Source organism: Calliopsis andreniformis, chromosome 5 (assembly GCF_051401765.1).
Source record: "Calliopsis andreniformis isolate RMS-2024a chromosome 5, iyCalAndr_principal, whole genome shotgun sequence".
Classification (NCBI taxonomy): domain Eukaryota; kingdom Metazoa; phylum Arthropoda; class Insecta; order Hymenoptera; family Andrenidae; genus Calliopsis; species Calliopsis andreniformis.
Window position 1 is genome coordinate 2,962,042 of NC_135066.1, and position 23,544 is coordinate 2,985,585.

General features: G+C 39.2%; 8 protein-coding genes across 14 annotated transcripts; 4 read left to right on the forward strand and 4 right to left on the reverse strand.

The window, feature by feature from the left end:
- Positions 1–40: 40 nt before the first annotated feature.
- LOC143179783 (uncharacterized) lies at positions 41–1,276 on the reverse strand. The gene is made up of 5 exons (XM_076379143.1): positions 950–1,276; positions 742–879; positions 503–673; positions 243–419; positions 41–177 (listed from the first exon to the last, which is right to left on the reverse strand). Exons 1-5 carry the CDS (start codon positions 1,115–1,117, stop codon positions 118–120), a joined length of 714 nt encoding a protein of 237 aa, XP_076235258.1. The 5' UTR covers positions 1,118–1,276; the 3' UTR covers positions 41–117.
- Positions 1,277–2,067: 791 nt separating this feature from the next.
- LOC143179778 (uncharacterized) lies at positions 2,068–4,968 on the forward strand. The gene is made up of 8 exons (XM_076379136.1): positions 2,068–2,361; positions 2,991–3,432; positions 3,509–3,645; positions 3,716–3,937; positions 4,006–4,184; positions 4,268–4,460; positions 4,525–4,606; positions 4,702–4,968. The coding sequence occupies exons 2-8, from the start codon at positions 3,155–3,157 to the stop codon at positions 4,901–4,903; spliced, it is 1,293 nt and encodes a 430-aa protein (XP_076235251.1). The 5' UTR covers positions 2,068–2,361; positions 2,991–3,154; the 3' UTR covers positions 4,904–4,968.
- A 140-nt stretch (positions 4,969–5,108) lies between these two features.
- Saysd1 (SAYSVFN motif domain containing 1) lies at positions 5,109–6,101 on the reverse strand. Of its 2 annotated transcripts, XM_076379148.1 has the most exons (3): positions 6,078–6,101; positions 5,689–5,937; positions 5,109–5,483 (listed from the first exon to the last, which is right to left on the reverse strand). In XM_076379148.1, the coding sequence occupies exons 2-3, from the start codon at positions 5,851–5,853 to the stop codon at positions 5,157–5,159; spliced, it is 492 nt and encodes a 163-aa protein (XP_076235263.1). In that variant the 5' UTR covers positions 5,854–5,937; positions 6,078–6,101; the 3' UTR covers positions 5,109–5,156. The 2 variants fall into 2 exon arrangements, with proteins under 2 accessions (XP_076235263.1, XP_076235264.1); XM_076379149.1 differs by lacking the exon at positions 6,078–6,101 and having other exon boundaries at positions 5,689–5,970.
- Positions 5,709–12,976, forward strand: LOC143179776 (L-asparaginase). Of its 3 annotated transcripts, none has more exons than XM_076379134.1 (9): positions 5,709–5,750; positions 9,070–9,306; positions 9,672–9,783; positions 9,878–9,992; positions 10,188–10,524; positions 10,909–11,223; positions 11,370–11,674; positions 11,745–11,918; positions 12,010–12,976. In XM_076379134.1, exons 2-9 carry the CDS (start codon positions 9,102–9,104, stop codon positions 12,376–12,378), a joined length of 1,932 nt encoding a protein of 643 aa, XP_076235249.1. In that variant the 5' UTR covers positions 5,709–5,750; positions 9,070–9,101; the 3' UTR covers positions 12,379–12,976. The 3 variants fall into 3 exon arrangements, with proteins under 3 accessions (XP_076235249.1, XP_076235247.1, XP_076235250.1); XM_076379132.1 differs by lacking the exon at positions 5,709–5,750 and adding an exon at positions 7,814–7,951; XM_076379135.1 differs by lacking the exon at positions 5,709–5,750 and having other exon boundaries at positions 9,288–9,306; positions 9,672–9,793.
- LOC143179784 (ADP/ATP translocase 2) lies at positions 6,656–8,828 on the forward strand. The gene is made up of 4 exons (XM_076379144.1): positions 6,656–6,785; positions 7,115–7,384; positions 7,500–7,728; positions 7,808–8,828. The coding sequence occupies exons 1-4, from the start codon at positions 6,757–6,759 to the stop codon at positions 7,976–7,978; spliced, it is 699 nt and encodes a 232-aa protein (XP_076235259.1). The 5' UTR covers positions 6,656–6,756; the 3' UTR covers positions 7,979–8,828.
- Positions 12,977–13,068: 92 nt separating the features above from the next.
- Positions 13,069–14,325, reverse strand: LOC143179785 (uncharacterized). 2 transcript variants are annotated; one of them, XM_076379146.1, is made up of 5 exons: positions 14,138–14,325; positions 13,805–13,995; positions 13,543–13,729; positions 13,300–13,471; positions 13,069–13,225 (listed from the first exon to the last, which is right to left on the reverse strand). In XM_076379146.1, exons 2-5 carry the CDS (start codon positions 13,982–13,984, stop codon positions 13,069–13,071), a joined length of 696 nt encoding a protein of 231 aa, XP_076235261.1. In that variant the 5' UTR covers positions 13,985–13,995; positions 14,138–14,325. The 2 variants fall into 2 exon arrangements, with proteins under 2 accessions (XP_076235261.1, XP_076235262.1); XM_076379147.1 differs by lacking the exon at positions 14,138–14,325 and having other exon boundaries at positions 13,805–14,043.
- A 351-nt stretch (positions 14,326–14,676) lies between these two features.
- On the forward strand, positions 14,677–16,902 carry LOC143179782 (uncharacterized). The gene is made up of 5 exons (XM_076379142.1): positions 14,677–15,456; positions 15,522–15,607; positions 15,698–15,881; positions 15,950–16,091; positions 16,215–16,902. The coding sequence occupies exons 2-5, from the start codon at positions 15,522–15,524 to the stop codon at positions 16,616–16,618; spliced, it is 816 nt and encodes a 271-aa protein (XP_076235257.1). The 5' UTR covers positions 14,677–15,456; the 3' UTR covers positions 16,619–16,902.
- LOC143179773 (transmembrane protein 8B) lies at positions 16,903–23,544 on the reverse strand. 3 transcript variants are annotated; one of them, XM_076379127.1, is made up of 8 exons: positions 22,816–23,544; positions 22,547–22,728; positions 22,271–22,453; positions 20,673–20,935; positions 20,152–20,429; positions 19,260–19,883; positions 18,019–18,871; positions 16,903–17,944 (listed from the first exon to the last, which is right to left on the reverse strand). In XM_076379127.1, exons 4-8 carry the CDS (start codon positions 20,852–20,854, stop codon positions 17,782–17,784), a joined length of 2,100 nt encoding a protein of 699 aa, XP_076235242.1. In that variant the 5' UTR covers positions 20,855–20,935; positions 22,271–22,453; positions 22,547–22,728; positions 22,816–23,544; the 3' UTR covers positions 16,903–17,781. The 3 variants fall into 3 exon arrangements, with proteins under 3 accessions (XP_076235242.1, XP_076235241.1, XP_076235243.1); XM_076379126.1 differs by having other exon boundaries at positions 22,547–22,746; XM_076379128.1 differs by lacking the exons at positions 22,271–22,453; positions 22,547–22,728; positions 22,816–23,544 and adding an exon at positions 21,169–21,247.

Sequence of the window (23,544 nt, forward strand, 5' to 3'; positions counted from 1 at the left end):
AAAATATAGAAGTAATAAATACTGCTATCTAAGCAGTTCTTATGAACTATAAATAGGTCCAATTCATATAAAAAAATTATATAATGCTCTTCTGTCTTTTTGGTTTTGTCTTCACATTTAGGAACTTTGTTTGTGAAGATGATACAACAACAACTTCTTAAACTTCTGAACTAACACCTGCAACATTTTTTTGTGTTACTGGTTTACACTATCTCTTTTTATATAAAACATGTATTTATTACCTTTTCAATGATCTCTGACGTACACTTTTCTTTACTAAAAGTTTTATTAATATCAGTGATGCAGAGTTTACTAAAGTCAATACTTTGCAATAAAGTATCAAAATCTTCTAAATACAATCTACTCATTTTATGAACAAGACTTGACACATTTACATATTTCTCCTGCATTTCGTGTTTCTGAAAGGAGAAGCAAAAAATATTTATACATTTGTAAGACCCCATGAGTATTAATTCTCTCATAAACATAAATTGAAACATACCATGCATTTTGTCCGATTTGAAGCAACTACTTTTTTTCTTTCAAGTTCTTTTATTCTTTTACGCTCTGCTAATTTAAATTTCTTTTTGAATGACTTCGAGCCCCCTATTACACATCGTGTAATGTTTCTGTCTTTTGTACTTTCCCAAGGATCGTATGGCTTTGTGTATTCCTTAAATTACAAATAATACGTAACAACATTGAAATACTAAAACATATAAAATGATAGGTCATTGAAACCTCATTCCAATCTGTCATCACAGGCACAGTTAAGTTTTTAACCACTTCCAATGGCACTGTTCCCACTTCATACTCTGGTTCTAGATCATATTGGCTACTTTTTATATTCCCACTGCTTGCACAATTTTCAATGTGGCTCTAATATATCAAATATTATACATAATACCGGAAAAATGCTTAAAAACAGTGTCCACAAGCTTCAACTTACCTCCAAATAGATTTCATCTACCAGATGAAACACGTCAAAAGGACAGTGTAGCTTTCCCGAAGAGGTATTGTTTTTGCCGCAGCGTACCAAGTGATATGGCAACACGCTCTTGCGAATTCGGTGAACTTTATCGTAAGGACACGTTAATATTGGATCTATAGTTGTCATATTTACTTTTTGAAGCGATTCCCGGAAACGACGCAATAAGGGCACACGTTGCGTTCCTGCTTGAAATGAAAAAGCATAGGATAAGAGCGCTTTCGAGGAATCGCAAGACTCGCAAGCGCGGGAAAGACTCCACGTGCTTCTACCTAATGCGTAACTGAAGTCAAATGCCGCTTCATGCTTGAAGGAGAGATGAATATTTTATTTGCATATGTCTCCCGATAGGGGGATCCTTTTTCGCAGAACATGTGGTTTGAAAATTCAAGGAAGTGCTTTTCAAAGAAACAAAACACCAACGCAGCGATGACATCACTTCCGTGATGTTTGTCTGGGCAATTTTTTTCCGAGAATCGCACTTAAATGTTTTGTTTCTTTTTAAGATTTCATTCCAAATGTACTTTCTCAGTCTCAAAAAAGAACGCTTAAAGAAATAAACGAATCTTTACAACCACTGGGGTTTTCGTAAATGCCCGCGAGGAGAAATCTCTCATTTCGAAATTTATTTTTACTTCTTCGCGGTTTAAACCCGCCAGCTTTGTTCCGAGAGGTGTATCGAGAATTTCATTGCTTAAGAAATGTTTATTTTACTGCTGACTCTAATAATAAAGAGCCTACAAATAGACTATATAGGATTTCTCGTGTGTCTGCTTTCTGTAAAGTAGGAATATCGTTGTTGCAGAAATCTTCATCTTGAATAGTAAAAGAGTAACGATTATACTATGTTTGCGCAATAAAAAAAGAACCACTTTGATGGCAGTTATAAGTTTCTTACAATAATTATTTTCTTTGAAGAGAAGGCTATTAGGACTTGCAGCCACTGGACAAATTTTGTATATTTTGAGACTTAAACACGCTCTATAGTTGAAACAACCTTGCACGTGCACGTAATACATCGAAAACTATTTATAAGCGAAACATCGTCACCATATTATTGCCCGAAATAAGTTTCACAGCACAAACTCAGCGACGATGGTGTTACGATTATAAATATCATTTATGTGATCCATTCTCTGTTAGTGTTTCTGTAACGGGAGACGACGCTAACTTAATGATGACAAATCAGTTAGAAAATTGTGAATATATTGATAGATCGAAGACTGACTAGATTGAGAAACTTCGGGCAACAAAAAATATTTAAAAATTGCAAGAATATATAATAGGAAGCTTTAAAATTTATAATAGAACAGAAATTCTGCATAAATGTTTCACAAAAATATAAAATGTTTAATTTTGAGAATGCAAAACAGGTATGGGATCATAAATTGCTCTAATAGACCTCATTAAAATACAAATCGAGTGGGCGCGTACTTTGCATATTTTTAAAGAAGGTGATTATTTAAAAAACGAAAGTCTAGACAAAATAATTTTATTCCAAACTTTTAGTACACGTTTTAGAGTGGGATTGTAAGAGTTTTATAATTTTTCACTTCTGACTTTCCTCTTCGAGTTTATTTGCACTTGTTCTGTCGAGGATATTATAATCGACGAGACACTAGAGTGGTGGAAAGCCGACGAGACGGACTGACAAATATATCAGTCTTAGCCCACGCAGTTTTAAAGCAAGTGGCCGACCAGAGACAACGGAAGAGGACAGTCATGGAAATTTGCATCGAGGGAATCGAGAGTCTGTTAAAAAAATTTCATTCCTGTGTTTCACATTAAATCTCCATGTGTTTTATATAAATTTAAATTTGAAATTTAAGTTGCTTCTTCGATTCATCGAATTATAACAATTTATCGATATTACAATCGTGCTTTAAAAACGAATTTTTTTTCATTTGGTAATTTTTTAATCATTTTACATGAATTTGCACAATCTTCAATCTTCATTCCTTTATCTCTCTTTTAAAAATCAGTGAACGTTCTCCTCTCAAAGACTTTTTCAGACAATAGAATCTAAGACCATCTAAGACTTCGTAAAGAAGGATCAAGAGACTCGTGTGCATTATCGTTTATGCTCGAAAGAAAGTGCTGACGGACAGTATGACTTTTATCAGTGGCTGAGTTTCTGAGAATCGAAATTGAAGATCGTCAGCAAAGATGCAGCGGGTTCTTAGCTTACAAATGGCTCGCGGGATCGGCGAGTCCAGCGAGTTCGTGACGAAACGTATGTGTTTCTCGCTACTCTTCTCCATCGGTTTCCTATGCTTGTTGTGCGGTTTCTTGCTCGGACGCTTCGCCACGCAAAGGGCAATGGAACACCGCGCGGAAAAGAAGCGTCTCGAGTTAGCGGGGAATGGTCTCGAGAGCACCGAATATCTTCAGGATTTGATGCTGCGACAACTGGAACGAGCACCCCTCGATGCCGATTTCCAAACGTATGTTCCTCTCTCATTTTCTCATTTTCATGGTGAAAATTCTTGCATTACCCTAAACATTAACGAAAAACATTAGGAACTGGGAATCTTCCGATTTGAATAGCGACCAAGTACGTCGAACGAATGGAACTCTATCGAACTTGCCGCTCATTCAGAAAGTTGTTACGTATCAATCGTGTATCGCTGCTACTGTCAGAGGAACCAGAGAACCTGGTGATTGAAATTCTACAAGCTGATTTTGAGCGCACTGAATGACATGTTTCACTTACTGTTACTTTTTCAGATAGGTATGTAGTTCTATCAGTTAGCGGTGAGGGTGTCGGTATTGCTTTAAAACTGGTGAAGATTTTGAATCAGATTCACGAAGAGCATGGTTGGAAACCTCGTAGATCTCTTATTTTCTGCTTATGTGTGGGACCTTCGAATTCTTGCTCTGAAACATTGCCCACTTATATGCATCATAGAGTTCTAGCTTACCTTGTTATACGTTACCATACTTTGCAAGGTTTGTTGATACTTTTTTGTGCAGGTGATAAGTGGTTTCAGTATCTAATTTATCTCAATTGGTTGCAGACAAGGGTCCTTTTATTGTGTCTGGGTCTGATGTAATACAATCTATGGTTCTTGATGCTGCTAGTAATATAAAAAGATTGTTCTCTTATAAGGACCAATTGATACCTTCAAATGTGCCTTATAATACTACAAACTTTCACTTTAATTTAGATATGCCTTATGCAGTATTGTCATTCATGGTAAGTGTAAGTAGCAAGTAGATACACTGAAGAATTGTTTCCATTATTTTTTGTAAAACTGCAAATTTTTTTTATGAACTTAGAACAATGATGCTGCAATTAAAGCAAATGAACAAAAAAGAGATCTACATAAAATAGTTTTAGTACAAATAGTTAGTCAAACTATTTGGAGATTATCAGAATGTATACTCATGAAATGGAATGTAAATTATTTTAATGGGACTGTTTCTAAAATGCTGGATTCCATAAATAATACTGAGTTTCTGGAAATCAAAGGTATTTAGGATATTTAAATAATCCAGCTGTTTAAATATTAATTTAGTTTGTATATTTCTTTTAGAAAAAATACAGGAAACATCTGCTAGATTGTTAACTAATTTTAAAACTTTAAATGGAAGGATTGACACAATGGATAGCACCAAGTATGTAATTTTTACAAATACTTACATAAAATCGTTATATTTACAAATTTGAGCATTTAAAAAGCTAGAAGAATCTATCCTTCTCTTTCTTGCAGCTCCCTTGATACAAGGATATTAAATGATTTAGTGATGGATGTGGATAGAACTCTTCTATGCTCTGTTCTGAAATCTTCATCCAGAACTAATTGGGTAGAGCTTGTTAAACTAAATCATGAGCCTTTCAACGTAATTTCAATGTACCTTAACGAACTGACAAAATGTTATGAAACAGCCATCCAAATTTTACAAAATCGGTAGAAAAGATGCAAGAGTACAAGAACTTTAAACATTAAATGTATCTTGAAATGACTGTGGCAGCTTGACCCAGTTGCTACTGTTTCTTACACACCGACACATTTCTAAACACTGTTACCATACACTTAGCTTAACTTTACACTTAGGAGTTCCTATTTTTCACCGATACACACACATTTATACACATACAAGTACAAAACATGTATTACTTCTGCCTGTGATAAATAAGACCAACTTAAAGGTTCTATAATTTATGTCAACGTACGCTTCCTATGCCGTATCTTATTTGTCTTTCAATTTGTGAAGCGTCAAATGTTCCTTCGATAGCTTCACAGTTTGGATTGAAAACAGAATAGGCGCTAGGTTCCCCTGCTCTCTTTGGTCTGGTGTGAGTATTTAGCCAAATACATATTAACGTAGACAAGATAAAATATATCGCTCCAAATTCAAATTTGATTGCAATTATATACAATGTAGCCCACAGAAGAAAATAAAGTAGATATATTATCGTTTTCAGCACTGTCGATCGCGTTTCAGGTACGCTATCGTCAGAACAAGTGCTTTCTATATCTTCTTTGTCATCCTGCAAGTTTTCAATTCTTAATTGTGTTGATCTATGTATGTTCTGCAATAAATATTGCTTTGGCTACTTTTCATATAAGTCACGTTTATCCTCTCACTTCTGAACCACGTTATACTAACATCCTCGTACTGTCACAACGTGTGACACGCATGTTAGCACTCTAAGGAATATCGACAGATTTTGTATCACAAAAACGTAACCTTACCTTCTCACTGACCGGTGACACTAACACCAACGATTCTACGACTGTTTCATTCCCGTTCCACGGTAAGACATTTTGTATCGTTCTTCTAATAGACTCTATCATCTCTTCCTTACGTTTCCGACGTCTATAAGCTTCAAGTTTCTCTTGTATAGTAGCTCTATCCATAACGGGACGGGCGTTGACGTTTACACTGACATATAGTTATGCCACGTTTCGTTCACTACTATTCAACGTTGACAAACTGGTCCCCTGATGGGTGAGTTTTATACAGTTTTATAAGAACTTAATTGAGTCAACAATTCCCTATCATTATTTGCAACATTTTATAACCTATCTCACCGACGCGGCGCGTCAAATATGGTCAGACACAGAAATTACAGGATGCAAACCTGAGATAAGGATAAATGCATTGAAGATCATTGACTCGCGCAAAATTTGATTAACTGGTAAACGATAAGGGATGTGTATTTTTGCATTGACAGTACAATTTCGAGAAACGATTGATCGATTATCGTTCTCGGAAATTTGTATTCCTACTGATTTCTGTATTCATTGGTATTCACATAAATTGTCACTTCAACATAAAGTTAACCAAACAGAGTCGATCAGACGCAAATTTAAATGATCGTTTTCAAGCGAGTTACTCATATGAGTGGCTCAGGAGGCGCGTAATTTAAAAAATGTAAAGGACAGCGTGTTGATAGTATTAACTATTGACGATGGACAGAGGCAAGCGTTGGGTCGAAGATTTCGGGATGGACGCGAAACTTCGCAATCAGTACGACCGATTAAGTTTCCAAGCTGGAAATTTTGGAGCCTCCTTTATTATCTCGGGGATATTAGCGATAGTGTTTAAAACGATGACCGCTCCGTTGGAGAGGATCAAATTGATCCTGCAGACGCAGGCGAGCAGCCGACAGATAGGAAAGGCGGAGAGAGACGTCTATTCTGGTTTCTTGAACGCGGTTATCAGGATTCCACGGGAGCAGGGATTATTATCTCTGTGGCGCGGCAACTTTCTCAACATTTGTCGATACTTTCCCACGCAGGCGATTAACTTCTCCTTTTATGAGATATACTATGATGCCTTTCGACAGGTATGTGCACCGAAGATATTAGGTTGATGCGTAAGTACTGTCACTTCTCCCTTCTCTTTTTATATTCAATTATAGTCCAGAGAAATGAAAGATGCAACCCACTGGTGGGGAACAAGGGGTATAGTGTTTGGGGTGAGCTCGATATTCGTCATTAGCATTCATATTTCCATTCGTGAATGTCAGTAATTGCATTGAGGAAAAAGGGAGAAGCGTTATGTCACTTATTTATGCATCAGCTTAACAATGCACCGCGATATTCCTGGCTACAGTCAATTATTCAGCGACCTACGATCTACGAAAATGTGCATATGCATATAAATATCGAACAGTGTTATACAGACAATTGAACCCAGGACGAGGTACAGTAACATCGTACTTCCGTTTTTGACTGGCGGTGCTGTTGGCATGACTTCCTGTACGCTCCTGTATCCACTTAGCTTCTGCACCACCCGGATATCTGTCGATGTTGGCGATAGCAAAATAGTCAAACGAGAGTTCCTCAGCTTGAGTGATTGCGCGAGGAAAATATACAAGAGTGATGGTTTCAGAGGTTTTTACCAAGGAATGTCGCTTTCCTGTGTTGGAGTGTTCTTGTACAGGTTTAAATGACTGTATTTAGAGTTTTCTAGAGAGTTATGGTTTGTTATGGAAACGAAGCATTTCCTATACCTCTTTTTAAATAGTTTGCCACAGCGCATTTAACGTGAACTCTAGGTCCACTTACTTTGGCATCTACACGGTGGGTAAGCGAGCATATTTGAATGGCAACTGGTCTGATTCGGCGTTTCAAATCGAAAAAGCACCGTTCTTCGTATCTCTAATGTTCGCTCAATTAGCATCTATCGTCGCAACATTTATCGCTTATCCTTTAGACACGATGTCAAGGCAGAAAATGCTTTGGAGTGGGCGCGGTTCGAAGAATTACGTGCCCATACGACAAGTGGTTGGTAAAGAGATGCAGTAATACGTCAATATCAAATTGTCATCGTTCGAAGGATACAACATGTGTTATCTATCGTCAGGTTAGCACGATTAGGAGAAAAGACGGCCTCCTCGGGTTTTACAAAGGGGTTTTTACTAATCTGTTGACAACACTGTGCGGATCCCTGCTCCTGGTGTCGTACGATCTATTACTAGACTGCTATCAGAAATACAGATACTCCAAGGTACGCGATTTACATCGACGTGCGTGATGAAAAATAACAGGTCTCATTTTTTTTACGAAAAAGAACATATTTGTCTTCGCTGTGATTCTAAATACTATGTTTCGCTTTTCTTTCCAAAGAATGGAACCTTTTGTACTCTTTACTAGTACAAGCGAGCTACATGCTATCAAATGTTATCTTTTTCGTGGTGAAATGACGAGATGGATCACTTCTCCTGGTAAAAGCGTGACATGGTACTATTTGTAAGGAAGGATGAAATATATTCCTTTTCGTAGATAGTCGAGATATGCTACTTTTTGTAAGGCAAATGAGCCGAGCTACTTTTCGTAACGCACGTCGAATTTTTCTCAATGATTAATTTAGTCTGTTGATTTCTCGAAATTGCGTTTTTTGAAAGGCTGTCCCTAAGAGTTGAAAACCGTTGAGGTAACAGACGTGCGAAGAAAATACTTAAAATAGTGGGAATAAGCATCGTCTTGTAGGTCTGATTGAAACTGTTGGAGGAAGTATATCGGAGGTGTCAATAAATTGTACATATATTTTTTATATGTTATTCATTTTTATGAAATAAACTCTTTATCAACGTAAAAGCTGCAGAATTATGAAAGTATATATCGTATCTCTCGATTGTCATTCAGTAGAAACGCAGAATTATGTTTTGTAATGCGGAAACTGTATCTAAATCTATATTTGCTAACTTGTGATAATGAATAGTATACTTTGAGGGTGTAGAATACTCTATAAATACGGAAGAGTCACACTCCACCTGAGACAGCCAATTGTAAACGTAAGCTTTCATTTAAGTCTTCGTCATGTAAAGGGAATTCATTTAATGACCGAAAAGTGTTCGACCCGCGCTCATTTGTCGCGCGAAACGAGCAGTGAACTTCAGCCGAAGAAATGTATACGATCTAACGTCTAACGCTAGATCTCTACGATTTATAATGACCCCTCTAGTTCTACGCCTTTGCCCATAAAAAGCTGGCTAGTCTTCTGGAGGTGGCTTCTGTCTCTCCAATATACACATATAGAGCGAGCTTGGAAAGCACGTGGTATCGAGAGCCACGATCGTCGTAAGTGTGGCCCACACAAATTGTATTATAAATCATTCCCGATAGAGGCACCGCCGCGATAACACACAACTGCGATCATGTTGAGCGTCAGTATGTCACAAACACCTGTAAACACCGAGGCCCGGGATGAAAGTCAGACTGAAAATGTTGGAGGAAGACGACCTATGGATCAGCTGAGAAACAACAGTTCTGGTCGAATGGCTACTGAAACTGTCCGCGATGGACGCGTGCTGGTCCTCTACACTGGTGGCACCATAGGGATGATAAGGAACGAGAATGGAGGTACTTACTAATTTGGAGTTTTAACACGTTCATAGTAATTGACATACTAATTCATAAATGAAGGTGGAGGGATCATTCCATTATTGTTAAAAGTAACATATGTTTTAGTTGGAAATTCAGCAAGAAGCTTTTAAAAACTTGAGAAATCTTCGGTCAGATTATTGTCCTGACCCATATGTGGGTCGTGGGACTATAAAGTTCTTCATTTTCAAATTTTCCTTTGATGTCTCCTCTCTCACTTGAATTTCTTTTTTTTAAGTTCTGATTAAGTTTGATTTTGATTTTATTTTATTTCATTTCTCTTCTGATGGCCTCCAATTAGTTACTCAAAATAAATAGAATATATTTAATATTCATGTGTTTAGTTTTGGTGCCCAAGGAGAACGCTTTCTTGAAGAAGCTGCGGAATTATCCGCACATGCACGATCGAGAGTACGCGGAGGAACGATTTGGATCCATGGGTCCCCTAGTGCTTCCGTAAGTGCAGGTATTATTCAATAACGAGAATCGATGATTCCTATAATAACAATTTTCGTAATTTTATGTATCTCTCGTTGCCTTCTCTTTTAAGAATGAATGCAACAGACAGTCGTCGTGTCATTTACAACGTATTGGAGTACTCGCCGCTCTGCGATTCCAGCAACATGACGATGGACGATTGGATTCGTATCGCCGAAGATATTAAGGTAAAACCTTCGCTAGTCATTATAAATATATATATATATTCACGATACTTGTTCTGGGAACTTATGCAAATGTAGGAGAAAAACGTAAAGGTATGCAAATATGCCTGAGGACATTTGAAGAGATCCTTTTCTAACGGAATCTCGTTGCTTGAATTATCGAAATATTAAATAAGCAGCGAATTTTTCTTGTTACAGCAATCTTACGAGCATTTTGATGGTTTTGTTGTTCTACACGGAACAGACACCTTAAGTTATACCGCATCCGCTCTCTCATTTATGCTCGAAGCTCTAGGAAAGATAGTTATTTTAACTGGCTCCCAAGTGCCCATCTTCGATACTAGAAGCGATGGTCTGGACAACTTTCTGTCATCCTTGGTGATAGCCGCTAATTACAACATACCAGAAGTGTGCGTGTATTTCGGGACAAACTTAATGAGAGGAAATCGTACGAGCAAAATATCAGCCACAGCGTTTGAAGCGTTTTCCTCGCCGAACTGCGCACCCTTGGCCAAAGCTAACATCAAAATAGAAGGTCTGCGATCACTGAAGGCTATTCATTAATTAAATTCGCGTTTCTGATTAATCTCGGTTTCGAGACAGCATAACGTTTATATCAGTTCTCTGTAATCGTAGTACAATGAAGTGTCAGACTGTATCAGTATACCCCACCGTTATGATTTTAATCATAGAACATGTGAGGAAGATAAACGGCTCATTATCAGAGATGTAGGAAAGTCAAGTCGGGTTAAATATCTTAAGTCAAGAATCATTTATGACCTTTGATTAATCGTATTACGCATACGTCTGACTTCCATGAACTATTATTCAATGTAGATCTACGTATTAGAATCTTTGCCTCGTGAATTTCAGATATCTCCATTCAATGCGTCTCAATGAAGTTGTTTTTGCTTTTCAGTGGATTATCGAGCGATTTTTCGCCCTTGCACGTTGGAAAAGTTTCACGTACACGCGAGCTTGAATAGAAACGTTGGCTTGCTTCGTATATTTCCAAGCATAACCACGGATCTAGTGAAGACGTTCTTGCAACCCCCTATCGAGGGTGTCGTATTACAAACCTACGGAGCCGGAAACATGCCCATGAATCGGAAGGATATAATTATAGAGTTGTCCGAAGCGGCCAAGCGCGGGATTATCATAGTAAATATTACGCAATGTTCGACAGGCTGCGTGTCGGGCGTATACGAGTCTGGAAAACAGCTGGAAGAAGCTGGTATCTTCGAAATCTATTTTCTTTATTTCATGAATTGTTTGCTTGGCGACTTCGCGATGGACACAAAGTCTATTTGAATCTATAGCATAATTTTATACATACAGAGTCTAGCTTTCTTCCATAGCAATTCAATATTTAATGCACAGGTGTGATATCAGGGTTTGACATGACCCCTGAAGCAGCTTTGACTAAGCTCGCTTACGTATTGTCGAAAAAAGAATGGGATATAGAGACGAAGCGGCAAATGATGCAAACTAATTTACGAGGAGAGCTGACTGCAGGAAGACCGCCGTTTCTTCAGGATCTGGATCTTGTGGATGCAGTCGCTAGGTCTCTGAGAATCTCCTCGACGTCTGAGCTTCAAGAATTGGGCACGATTTTGTTCCCAGCGATGTTGAACGCGGCTGTACTCTCTCACGACGAAGTGAAACTCGAAGCTTTAAAAGGCTACGTAAGTGGAGCCAATGAATCTTCCTTCACGTTTATATGAATTTATATAATTCTGTTGTCTCCTGTTTTAGGGTGCAGACATTTCACAGACGAATGCAGACGGTCGTACAGCGTTGCACATTGCATGCTGCGAGGGAGATGTTCGCATTGTTCACTGTCTTTTGAGAATGGGCGCAAACGTCCATATAAAGGATCGATTTGATCGTACACCGCTTACAGATGCTATCGAATATGATCATCACGAAGTAAAGTATTATTTTGTCAGGCATACGTTGCTCTAAATCATTTGGATCACAACTATGAACAAAAAATAATCACAAGTCTTCTTTTTCCTAGATTATCAAAGTTCTGCTGCAGTGTGGTGCCCATTTGCATGGTAGTGCGCACCTGATAGCAGAGAAGATGTGCATCGCAGCTGCTGTAGGGAACGTGAAGCGTCTTAAATCGTATGGCCTCGCGAATGCTGATCTATCGCAACACGACATCTCTGGGAGGACACCTCTGCACTTCGCGGCGTTACACAATAAAGTGTCAGTTATCCAGTTCTTGTTGGAAAAGGGTGTAGAGACAGAATGTCTCGACAAGGCAGGCCAATCGCCGTACGACCTCGCAAAAGCTGCAGGCTCTGCGGAAGCAATGACGTTGCTTTCGCCCTCGAAATCATCGAACACTCTCAGTAATGAGATACAGTCAGTGTCTTCTTAAATGTCTGTCCTTGCTTTGTGTTGAAATAGTTCTTCCAGTCAACACGGTTTAGAGATAATTCTATGGTGTACAGTAGTAATTTTCACTTTTTAATGGCAGCTACCAAACACTAGGGAGATCACAAACACGTCTATTTGTTACAGTAGCATCGCCAAGGGCTTCAAATAATCGTTAAAAAAGTGAAAGTCTGAAGTAATGGTAATTGTCACGCGACGACATTTCACACTGTATGCGCTGGAAGAATGACGTATTTCCTTGAAGTATGAGTATTATGAATGTACCTTCGTCGATTAAAAGCGCTTGCTACATGGAGGGTTAAGTTAAACAAATATGCGAGCAAAAGAGAAACTCCATGCGTATAGAAAAATACTTTCTCTCTTATATTTGCATTGATATAGCGAAACAAGAATACATTAAATATCAGGTGAATAAAAAAGTTCTGTCGCTCTTGGAGTTACAGTAAGTCACTCTTACTTTTTAAATACAGTAATTTTAATCAGAAGATTTATTACAAATTTCTTTTTTATAAAACACAGAACTTTTATTAGAATATAAGCGACATTTTAAGTCCAAAAGCGACAGAACTTTTTCAGTTACCTAATAAAAGTTACCAACTATGTTTTGGACCATTCGTTGCAAGAGGATATAGGACTATGTGTCTGTTCCTTTTGTCCACTACAAATCAACTTATCACATTATGCCAAATTCGTTCATCACAGTCTTGAGAAGTTTAGGCGTAATCAAACAGCCCTTGTAAACGTGAACGCAATTCTGGTCTCTATTTCGTCCCACGGCTATAGCGTCCTGAATGATCGTGCCGTTTACGACATCCTTGAACCACTTGTGGCTGTTTTGATGTAATATAAATATTACAACTTGTTACCTCATTTAATTAAGGATTAGATTCTTTTGTAATAGTACCTGGATAAACCATCAATTATCTTGTCCATACTCGTAGGATTTTCGGAGTGTGCAGCCACTGAAACAATCGAGCAAACCATGTGTTGCATACAGGGAGTCACGTAATTGTTATTGAAAAACATTTCGTTAATGTTATTCCCCATTTGTAGCCACTCTGTGTTGTCCTCTGAGCCTATTATGTAAATGACATTAATGAAAATGTATACATAAATTATAAACGATTACAGTGTTGTTTTTACTCACGATAATTTAGATGAGGGTGATGAGGTTTCGAGAAAAGAGGTTTGATTACGCTGAAGAGGGTGGTTAATATTCCAACGATTCCAAGAGCCTTGGTATTAACGTTAAGCAATGGCTCAGGTTCTCCGTTCTCGCCAATTTTGTGGTGAATTGGTATCGAGATAAAGGGAATGGTTACTGCCCAATCGATCTGAAAACATTATTCAAATGAAAAATATACAATTTTCAAATATTTTTAATTATAATATGTTTATTTAGGACTTACACGAAGTTTATCATCCTCTGAATTAAAGGTAACCAGTCCATTGCTTGGACGATGACCGAACACTTTATTTTGAGCCTTGAGATTCTTCGATTTTGCGTTAAAATTAGGATCCGTTGCTTCAGAGAGATATAGTACAAAGAATAGTAAAAATGTGGCTACTTCCATCGCTGAGTTCTTCATACTTTCTATTTCTATCACGAAAGAATCGTGTCGACGTATATGGGAATTTTACTGCATCAGAGTTTAAGGCAGACAAAAGTTAATTTGGAAGAAGTCTTATGTAATGTGTGATTTGTATTTCACAGTGTTACTAATGTTTATTTAGTACCTTACCTCTTGTAAGCAACTGGTGAATCGACTAATTGCATGCGAGCGCCCACGAACATGTGACGAATCCTTGATCCTGTCAGCAGTTTTTGTACAAGACTCAGCCTTCCCCCAAAGTAAATAGGAAATTCTGTTCTCAGCCAACGAAATTAACGAACCCAGGAGAAATTTCTGGTCAAATTACTGTCGCGAAATAGGCATCGCTAGAGCTGTTATGCTAGTCATCGTCACGGTGGAAAAATTTCGTAGACTCGCGCGTTGAGCATTATGTTTCATAATTACATTTGTACCCCTAACTCGCTATCATCACTGTGAAGAACCCTGAGGTATTCACATTTGCATATGATTTTTACCATTTTCCTAAAATACCAAAGTTGTGTACTTCCTCTGAAGATAATGCAATATGCAGTTAGACTTAAGTAGATATTTTAATTGACTAATTTTCTATTAATAAATGCGATTGATGTTTCGCTATAGGAGAGAATAATTATTTGCAATTTAATATTTGAGAGTTACATATGGAAAAAGCCGGATGTTCACCGAGAAAGACTGCTAGTTTTTAAATTTATGTGTGCATTCATATGTGAGGTTCTTACTGCACGCATACGGGGACTTTCGTGAATTTTCCGGGGTAACCTGCAGAACGAATTCCTCGTCTCCAAATCGAGTAGACAACGAATGACCGTTTCAAGAAGTTTCTATGTTTCTTTATGTTTCAAACAAAACTCAATGTTAAATATTTTTCTCTCGTGAAAACTTTGATTCGTTTCTGAATCAAATAATCACCCACCGAAAGTAATCGAATGAATTTCAATTAAAGAGAGCCTAGTACTTGCATGAATTACAACTAAACAATCGGTGATGTAATATCAGAGATGCAATAGATGAAATCTCTTGTGCAATAGAAAGCAATTACTTTCATTGGGAAGAACGTAATCGCGATTTGGGAGATCAAGGTACATACGCGTTAACACACGATTATCATTCGTTGCGACAGATGAATTAGTTCGAGCTACAAACTGTTCAGCATAATGACAGTGTACCGTTTTTTATGAGCAAATCGTGGTGACAATGGACGAAGCGTCCTCCTGCTTCTTCAGGAGAGACGAGCGAGTCACGCACCGTGATAACGTTCCATGAAAATCTAACAATGAAAGCGAAACCGTCGGGTCCAATTATTGTCCATGGCTCGTCGTCTCGTGACCATCTGGAGTAGGTGTACCGCTATATATTCCAGAAATCACGTTCATGTCGTCTAGTTTCCTTGGATCACATCTACGCGATACATCCTCGAACATCCTGACTCCTTTCTACATTCAGATAAGGTATTCGCCTGAAATCAATGAATTTCATAGCTAAGAGTGTTCTTAATGAGCTTTGCTTTTTATAGATGTCTTTCAATTATCAGAACCTCATCTTGCTGCTGTTTTCTTCGGTAGCAATTACTGGAGGTAGCCCAAAATTTGACAATGGAGGGTAAGTTGTTCTTGAAAGTATCTGGAATCAATTTAAAGGTGTCTTTATTAATAATATCTAGAATAATGAACAGATTTATTTAATAAACAGGTTTGTACCGAGTTCAATGGCCTATTTAGAAAAAGCAGCCAAGTCCCAAGACCAAATAGCCATGCCATCCCAAGTGGATTCGCGAAGCGAAACGCTGAAGCGCGGTGACACCGATACCAATGATATCACGGATCGTAGTCAAGAACCTCGATTTGGCTTCACTAACATTGGCAGTACAGGAAGTGTAAGTACTTCTACTAGCGTTATATCTATACAAAAATTAAATATTAAATTTTTGAATAAAATATACAGGGCTACGGGGTATCGACCTACGCTCCCGCAAAGATAGACTTGGGTGGTCTGCTTCTAGGGGCCATTATAGGAGTAGGCTCCATCCTCATTATCCCCAAGCTGCTTTATGTCCTCTCTGGCACTTATGGTCACTATGCAAGAAGTAAGTCCTTAAAAATATAGAAAGTTCATTTACTAACTAATCAAAAAAGACAGAACTTTCTTATTTATTTGATAATATTTACTCTTCCCATATCTTTCTCCTAAAATAATTCTCTAATTCCAGGTGAAGAAAGTGGTGTCTCTCAAATCGTGACTAAAGTAGACGATGTTCTGGCTCGTCATGGGATCGACACGACTTCTTGCATGCAACGAGCAGTGTGCACGTACTCGCAGCAAGCAGCATCATCTGTCAAAGAGGCGAATGATTTGAACGATGAAGAGAAAGTCTCGTCCTTCGATAAAATAGTTGAGACGATAACAACGAATCAAATCTTCCACACGGCTATGGAAGGAACAGCGATACAGGAGGCCGTGGAAGCTGGAAGAGCAGGGCGAAATTGTTCAAGAACTTATCCTCACTGCGGTTTTTCCATGGAGACAATGTTGTCGCTTCTGTCTAATGCAATTAGCGCAGCTGCTGCTGTTAATACTGGAACAACAGCACCCACGGGGCCTGGAACATTATAACTGGGGATTTAATAGAGATTAGGGTATTTTTAGTTAAGTTTCCAGGAGCTTAAAACCTGTATGCGCAAAGTCTTCTTCGCTACTTGATTTAAATATGTACAGAATTGTGATTGAGAATACATCAATGCCATGTAATGAAATGCATTTCAAGCTTGTATGGTTGCACTGTTCGTAGAATAATTAAGGTAACTGACCAACTCCAAGTGGAGTGATCTAGTAAAATAGCTGAAAATAACTCTTCTTGATAGTCATGAATTAAAAGCAGATTAACAACAGATGTCTTTGTATATCTTTTTCACCTTTATTTCAATGTCTTACACACGTGTGAATCAAGGAAAGTGAAGTTCTTCTCGCGTGAAGCGACAGAAATTAGTCTGTGCACTTTTCCGTGTAATCGCGACAACTTTCCTTCGAGCTTGGACACTTGTTTTTATTCACACTTTGTGAGTGAGGCAAAGAAAACCGTACAACGTAATTACACGTTGTAACAATTTACTATCGTTCAATCTGTGCTTCACTTTCAACGTTTAAACAAGGTAGGCACAGTTGATTTAAACGTTATTATGTACAACAATTTGTTAGATCGTATAGAAATATATTGTTTTTTTTTTAAATATATTAATCCGCGTGCGAGGTTTTCATTCCTAAGAGAAGTGAAACGAATTCCCTAGAAGTTAGTATCAAATCGTTGATACTCCAATGGAATATAATCCTTAAGATATTCTTAAAGGATTTATAATGAATGTATCATAAAGCGTTACGTTCATCTCAATGAAATGCAACTTTATCCTTACGGAAAAAATAGTGGATATTTTCTATCGTTCTTTATATACATTTTTTTGGTCCTTAGCGAAATACTTTGAACAATAAAATATTGTAATTGCACTATACTGATGGAGTATTTTCTAGTTATACTCAAATGCATCGACAGTTAACATCACGAGGTGACTCGAATTGCTTTTCAAATCGTTCATCTAGCTGTTGAATTATTCCTTATCTATAAACGTTATTCGACTTTTACAAGAATAAGATCTCTGATATCTCAAAGTACATCCTCAATGTACTATATTCTACTCCTATCCTTATACCCGTTTCTTTCATCAAATTGGCAACAAGTTTTCTCCTCAACGTCTAACATCGCTTCAACAACATGCCCCATATGATCACTTCATGTACAGTCGCTTTGGCAGAAGTAACACGACCCCTATAGCAACGCACACGTGCCACAGGCTGTGAACGATGTAATAATTCCTCCTTGTTTGCAGGAACGCGTAGCAAACCAGACCAAGAGAGACTAGAAGAAGACCTCCAGGGAAATAAATACTCCTGAAAGCAGAAACAAATTTCATGCTACCACCACAAACAAATATACTTCCACAAATTAAAAAAGCAATACACACCTGTAAGGACGCGAGGGGTATCGAACAGTCCCTCTCCTCTTACACCTCATGCCCCAAGACAACCCGATCAAAGCTGACCCCGTGATAGCAGGCAGAAGGAACACCCAGAGAGCCGTACGATCCATCTCAGCACTCATTGCGAGAACCACAGCCCCAGCTATCTGGCAGAAAGCGGTAAGCTTCGGCCCGAACGAAGCCATCGCTACCAAAGTCACCCAAATAGACAGAAGAGCATTGAAGAAGTCGCAGAACTGAAGAACACTGAGTCTCATGATGCAGATGCTGTAGACATCCTCGCCTGCCTCGCAAGCGTGATAGAAGGTCGAGAAGAACATTACAGCCGCATAGACTATCGCCTCGGTGAAGTACTCTCTGCATACCGCCACGTAGACAGACGCAATGAAGGCCAGATTGCTGCCTGTCAGCAGCAACACTCGGGCGATTATGTCGCTGTTGCCTAGAACGTAGGTGTCGTCTGCACAGTCGAAGCCACGGTATGCTCCAGAGCAGTGACAGGCTGCAAACACGAAACCGCCGCTCATGTAGTGCATGCACTTGCCCTGGGAGTTGCAGCGACCTTCGATGCAGGGTAAAGAAGAGATACGACTCTCCACTTTGGCGTCGCAGGGGGTCATACAATCGCACTCCTCACAGGCGGTGCCATTTAAGCAGGTTGCGACGCAATGGCAATTCTCTTCTATACAAAACGCTTTCAGGCTTATGTGCCAGATACCAGGCTCAGGAAAAGGGGCATGAACGGTGGCTGGTTCAGAAGAATTCACATAAATGTCTGCCACAGTTGTATTGTCCAGGCGAGCGCAGCTTCCACCGGCAGTGATGTTAGAGTAGTAACCTGCGGAAGAAAGAATAATATTAAAACTAGGGATCGAAATAGAGTTATTTTTCGTTTACAAAAAAATTCTGCTCGAACTTAAATCTTTTGTTTGAAAAAGTACTTGTTCCCTATGAAATTTGTATGGAAGGAACTGTTACCATTGGGACCATTTTTAACCCTCAAACAGTATGGTTCATCATTGAAAGTGTACTCTACAGTAGAATGAATTTTTGGCCACTAGAGTATACAGGGTGTTCCATTGTATATGAGAATCTGTATAATAAAAGTTCCATGGAAACAAGTTCTTTCAGAGTTTAAGTTATTTAAGTTAAAGATCTGTTAATCATCTGTCTTAATGAAAGACCCTGTATTGTGCATTCGTTTTTATCCAGGTTCTGATGCTCACCCAAAGAGATGCACGCGATGACAATAACATTCTTCTTCTCGTCGACGTCGACCAACTTCAACCCCAACGTCAGCGTTCCACCGACGTCGTACACGCGACCAATTTCGAAGCTAAGGACGGAAAGGGTATCTGCGGTGAGATTGAATGCCGACGGTTTCGTCCCGTTTCCTCGAAGGTGTTCGTAGTCAAAGAGGAAGAAGTCTGGCAACGATTTCCTCATCAAATCCACCGACTTTACCTGGCTCGGTTCAGTGGGCGAACTGTCGACCAGCTGCAAAGAGACGTTCGAGGATTCTCCGGAGAGCAAACGAAGAGTCACGTAGTGGAACGCGTCGGAGTAAGGCTTGAAGAACACAGTGGCGTTAGTGCTGTTCACGATGGCTCCAGCGAGGTGATCGTCCGCTGTCACGTGAACCGCGATTCTACAGTCTTCGCCGCAGGTGGATTTCAGTGCTAGGCTGGAGTCGACGAACTCGTCGGGGATGAGCAATTGCATCACAGCAGAGTCTGTGCTTTCGTTCATATGCACCTCGTATTCTTGCTTTGGATCTAGCAGAGACACTATTGTCGCTGATTCTAAGAGCAGCTCTGCGTCTAGAACTGTGTCACAGGATGCACCGAGGCCTAAAAAGACGAGATGATTGATGATAGTATTAAAGAAGAAGTATTTTTAATACATTAACAGTCATATCACTCAAATTCGGGGGACACCTAAAATTCCCAGGACACCGAGTTATCTTAAAAACTTATTCTATGAACACTAAGAACTGTAAATTACATAGCGTCAATAGTTTAATAGTTTAATTCAATCACGGCCTCCTGGAATTTTTCCTAAATTTTCGTTTGGCAGTCAACGCCACCTGAATAAAGTTTTTGTGGTAATAGTGCTGACCTTGCTGAGTGATCTTCCCATTGTCAGGATCACTCCAGGATCGAAAGGCAATTGCGTACCAGTCACCTGGCGCGGGTGCTTCGATTCTGATCATATATTCGTCCCCGGTGCTTTCCATGTTCAAGGTGTAATAACGACGTCTTCGTTCCATGAGTTTCGCGGCTATTTTTGACCCATCTGGGCGAACGAAAGGCAAACTGCCGGACTTTAAGAACAGGGAGACGTTCCTGGCAGAGCACCTACCTATTCCTCCAGTTTTCTCTTCTTTTGCTGTGAACCTGGAAATTGAAATCATGTAGAGAGCTACAAGAACTATTAGGATAAAGTACTTAGAAGTCGACACCTCGAGTAAAACGTGACAAACTATTTAAGCTGGCTAAAATTGTATTCTATGATATAGTTATACCACTCTGGTGGAGTCTTGCAAATTTCAAACCGGAAACTTAATTTTAAGCTAAGTTTATGTAAAGTGTCGGTGAGTGGACTTTGTCCTAGTTCTCTAATTGTCAGTAGATCCTTACTTGAACGCAGCAGCGACGGTGCAGTCTGGCACGTCGAAGTGGATAATCGAGATGTGACGATATGCATAATAGTCGTCGAGAACGTTGTTGGGTCGGTGTGCGGCGCGCTCGAGTTTGCCGCATAGTCCTTGTTCTATCGTGAGAATCCATGCCAATGAAAAGACTAATACGCTGTCTCGCATATTATAGATCTTGCGGTCCGCCACATAACAAAATACTTCCTCAGCTGGGTGCTCTATAGAAAAGTCTCCCTTCTACCTTTCCTAAAAACCAAAATACATTTACAGTAACAAACAATAATACAATTTTTAAGTATTCGAAAATGCTTTTAAAAAAGGGGAAAAGAGGTCTGCAAATTCCAGATTTGAAATCTAAAAAATTCCAATATCGAATTCTGTTTAATTCTTATCCTCAAATATCCTTGGATAAAAATACTTGAGGAGTGTTCGTACCCATTACCGTCTTCAAAGGATAACTAGCTTTGCCAAGTACTCACGCTAGACAAATCTCAGCACGACCGTATCAAAAGATTGTCTCCGTTAAACTGTGACGGAGGCTCAGCAGCCAGAAACGGTCGGTCCATCGTGATTACATGCAAGCGGTTTAAAAACAAGAGGCGGAGGAGATGAGTAACGCTGCAAATCAGGAAATACTCTACTTCGCGATAATTTACGCCGAGGAAATATAGTAATAGGAGCTACACCTTCGCGCTCAATCTTTACGAGGCTTGTTACAAGTCCCGAAGACGACTGATATCATACGTATAACGATGTAGGTCAGATTTCATTGTTAATTTGCGCGCTCCGGAAAAAGCGATTATTGTCAAGCCACGAGATCATAGCGAATTTTGAATCAATTTGAAACATAAATAGAGGCTGCCACTGAACGCGAGTTATTGCCCATAAAAGAATAATCTATTTCAAAACATCTGGACTAGCGATTACAGAAGAAAAATATGAAAATCTCGTGACCTATGAACCGATTACATTATCGATGAAATCGAGAGAAGAATATAGCATGGCATCAGAAATGCAGTTCTCTTAAACAAATTAATGGCTTCGCAACAGACGAATGGAGTCTTGAATAAAAGATGAGGAATCGATTTTCCTTTACAGGATCACTTAGGAACTGAACTTTAATAATTAATCCCGACTTTCCTCTTTCGATGCATTTGAAGCTTTTTATACTAGTAGTAGCATAGTAGACGGCTAGTGGGGGACAATTTGCGGATTGTATTCCAATTAGGTCCACTTAGCTTAACATTTACGCGTCCACGATAAGAAGAGTATCGCATTGAAAGTGGAACAAAGATTCATTATCGTGTTTCATGGTTCCTTTAAATATAGACACTAGGAAGATATTATCTGATAAGTGATTCTTGAAGTAGAATACAAGTGAACCAGTTCAAAGTTTAAAATGCCTTAGTAATTTGATGATAATATGGACAGACCCCTGTTAACTATTGACACACACATTTCTACACAAATCAGTGGCGGTCTGTCCATGCGGCTGTTACACACGCAGAAGAGACAGATTAAATTTCAAGGGGGTCAGAACGACGGCTGTTTAAAAGCTGGGGAAGATAAAGTTCGACCTACCAAGAATATCTTGTAGCACTAGCAACAAGTGTCCCAAGCAAGCAATACTTCTTCTCTAGGAGAACCTCGGCCAATCGAAGTTAGCGCGGGAATTTCGTCAGCGACCCTGTGACCCTTCCTCTGGACCGAGTATATTTGACAATGTTAGTCGAACGGAGCCAGCTGTGCTATTAGTCGACCGACCTATATAGTTGTAACATTATCACTGAACGTAGAGTGTTTAAAAACTCACGATTGAATATTGAATACTGATTAAATAATTCAGCAATGGCAGACCTGGAATCGATGCTTAATCTTTACGTGGTGATTATCACGCTACATTATCTTTACGCAGACTGATCATCGATAAGATTAGTCGAACTTTGCCTGATACATGTTTGACAAGAGTCTAAAGTATGCATAAAATCCTTTCAGATCACCCTGATCTACTTGGCTATATAACGCCCACGGTCTTGAACCTGCTCCGATTCATAGCTCTGTAATAGTGGAAGCTAGTTTACCTATTCACCATTGATAGTGTACCAACAAAATGTAGAACTACTTACTATTGACGTCAATGTATAACAAACTGTTAATCTTCTATTTACTAACAGTCCTACATAATATGACAATGAGTGTCTCGGTTATTTCTGTAAAGCTTGAAGGGCCAGACGCACTTCGCTAAGTTCAATGTCATGTTCGAGGTGGATGTTAATTTTTTATGCTCACTGTACACAGCGCGAACACGTACTGGAGCTCCGTGGGAACACGTGGTCGTTTTGACAGCTATTCCAGATCTCACGTGAGAGAGCGCGTCCGTGGCTGCTCAGTGGACTGAAAACCCCGGGAGGCGTTTATTGATCGCGCTACGTAAAGAGATTCGCGCCACGAAATTGCTGCTGGATAAATGCACTTCTAGTACAGTTTACTTGTAAAATCACTCTACTGAACGCCTTACGAAGTCACTCTGCTGAATCATAGATAAATAGTGAAGAGAGGGAGTGCGTTCTGTGATTCAAGATATGCTTCGAAATGGATGCTCGATAACGAATCGGAGGGAAGCGTTGCGTTGCCGTGGGAAGCGCAGCTCCAGCACGTGGGTCGATCAGCTGAGCGAACCACGCGCGTTGTGACGTTTTTTAAAGTGTTCTAATTCTTAATGACATTTATACAGAAACATTTCACTCGTTAAGCTTATGCAATCTTCTCTACAAGATGACTCTACTTCGTTGAGGGAAAGTTAATTCCGCGATTGTAGGATTGCGTGAATTATTAGTGTTTTAAATATAAGTAAT

Coding starts and splice junctions, on each gene's coding strand:
- LOC143179783 (XM_076379143.1), bottom strand. CDS start 1,117: ATGACAACTATAGATCCAATATTAACGTGTCCTTACGATAAAGTTCAC. Junction 674..741: donor TGATGACAGATTGGAATGAG/GTTTCAATGACC, acceptor TTGTAATTTAAG/GAATACACAAAGCCATACGA. Junction 178..242: donor CGTCAGAGATCATTGAAAAG/GTAATAAATACA, acceptor AAAATGTTGCAG/GTGTTAGTTCAGAAGTTTAA.
- LOC143179778 (XM_076379136.1), top strand. CDS start 3,155: ATGCAGCGGGTTCTTAGCTTACAAATGGCTCGCGGGATCGGCGAGTCC. Junction 4,185..4,267: donor ATGCAGTATTGTCATTCATG/GTAAGTGTAAGT, acceptor TTATGAACTTAG/AACAATGATGCTGCAATTAA. Junction 4,461..4,524: donor TGAGTTTCTGGAAATCAAAG/GTATTTAGGATA, acceptor TATTTCTTTTAG/AAAAAATACAGGAAACATCT.
- Saysd1 (XM_076379148.1), bottom strand. CDS start 5,853: ATGGATAGAGCTACTATACAAGAGAAACTTGAAGCTTATAGACGTCGG. Junction 5,484..5,688: donor TGTCACCGGTCAGTGAGAAG/GTAAGGTTACGT, acceptor GAAAACTTGCAG/GATGACAAAGAAGATATAGA.
- LOC143179784 (XM_076379144.1), top strand. CDS start 6,757: ATGAGATATACTATGATGCCTTTCGACAG. Junction 6,786..7,114: donor ACTATGATGCCTTTCGACAG/GTATGTGCACCG, acceptor AATATCGAACAG/TGTTATACAGACAATTGAAC. Junction 7,729..7,807: donor ACGTGCCCATACGACAAGTG/GTTGGTAAAGAG, acceptor ATCTATCGTCAG/GTTAGCACGATTAGGAGAAA.
- LOC143179776 (XM_076379134.1), top strand. CDS start 9,102: ATGTTGAGCGTCAGTATGTCACAAACACCTGTAAACACCGAGGCCCGG. Junction 9,307..9,671: donor GATAAGGAACGAGAATGGAG/GTACTTACTAAT, acceptor TCATGTGTTTAG/TTTTGGTGCCCAAGGAGAAC. Junction 10,525..10,908: donor AGCTAACATCAAAATAGAAG/GTCTGCGATCAC, acceptor TTTGCTTTTCAG/TGGATTATCGAGCGATTTTT.
- LOC143179785 (XM_076379146.1), bottom strand. CDS start 13,984: ATGAAGAACTCAGCGATGGAAGTAGCCACATTTTTACTATTCTTTGTA. Junction 13,472..13,542: donor TCACCCTCATCTAAATTATC/GTGAGTAAAAAC, acceptor TTTACATAATAG/GCTCAGAGGACAACACAGAG. Junction 13,226..13,299: donor ATAATTGATGGTTTATCCAG/GTACTATTACAA, acceptor ACATCAAAACAG/CCACAAGTGGTTCAAGGATG.
- LOC143179782 (XM_076379142.1), top strand. CDS start 15,522: ATGTCTTTCAATTATCAGAACCTCATCTTGCTGCTGTTTTCTTCGGTA. Junction 15,882..15,949: donor ACATTGGCAGTACAGGAAGT/GTAAGTACTTCT, acceptor TAAAATATACAG/GGCTACGGGGTATCGACCTA. Junction 16,092..16,214: donor TTATGGTCACTATGCAAGAA/GTAAGTCCTTAA, acceptor CTCTAATTCCAG/GTGAAGAAAGTGGTGTCTCT.
- LOC143179773 (XM_076379127.1), bottom strand. CDS start 20,854: ATGCGAGACAGCGTATTAGTCTTTTCATTGGCATGGATTCTCACGATA. Junction 20,430..20,672: donor ACCGTCGCTGCTGCGTTCAA/GTAAGGATCTAC, acceptor TTCAATTTCCAG/GTTCACAGCAAAAGAAGAGA. Junction 18,872..19,259: donor CATCGCGTGCATCTCTTTGG/GTGAGCATCAGA, acceptor TTTCTTCCGCAG/GTTACTACTCTAACATCACT.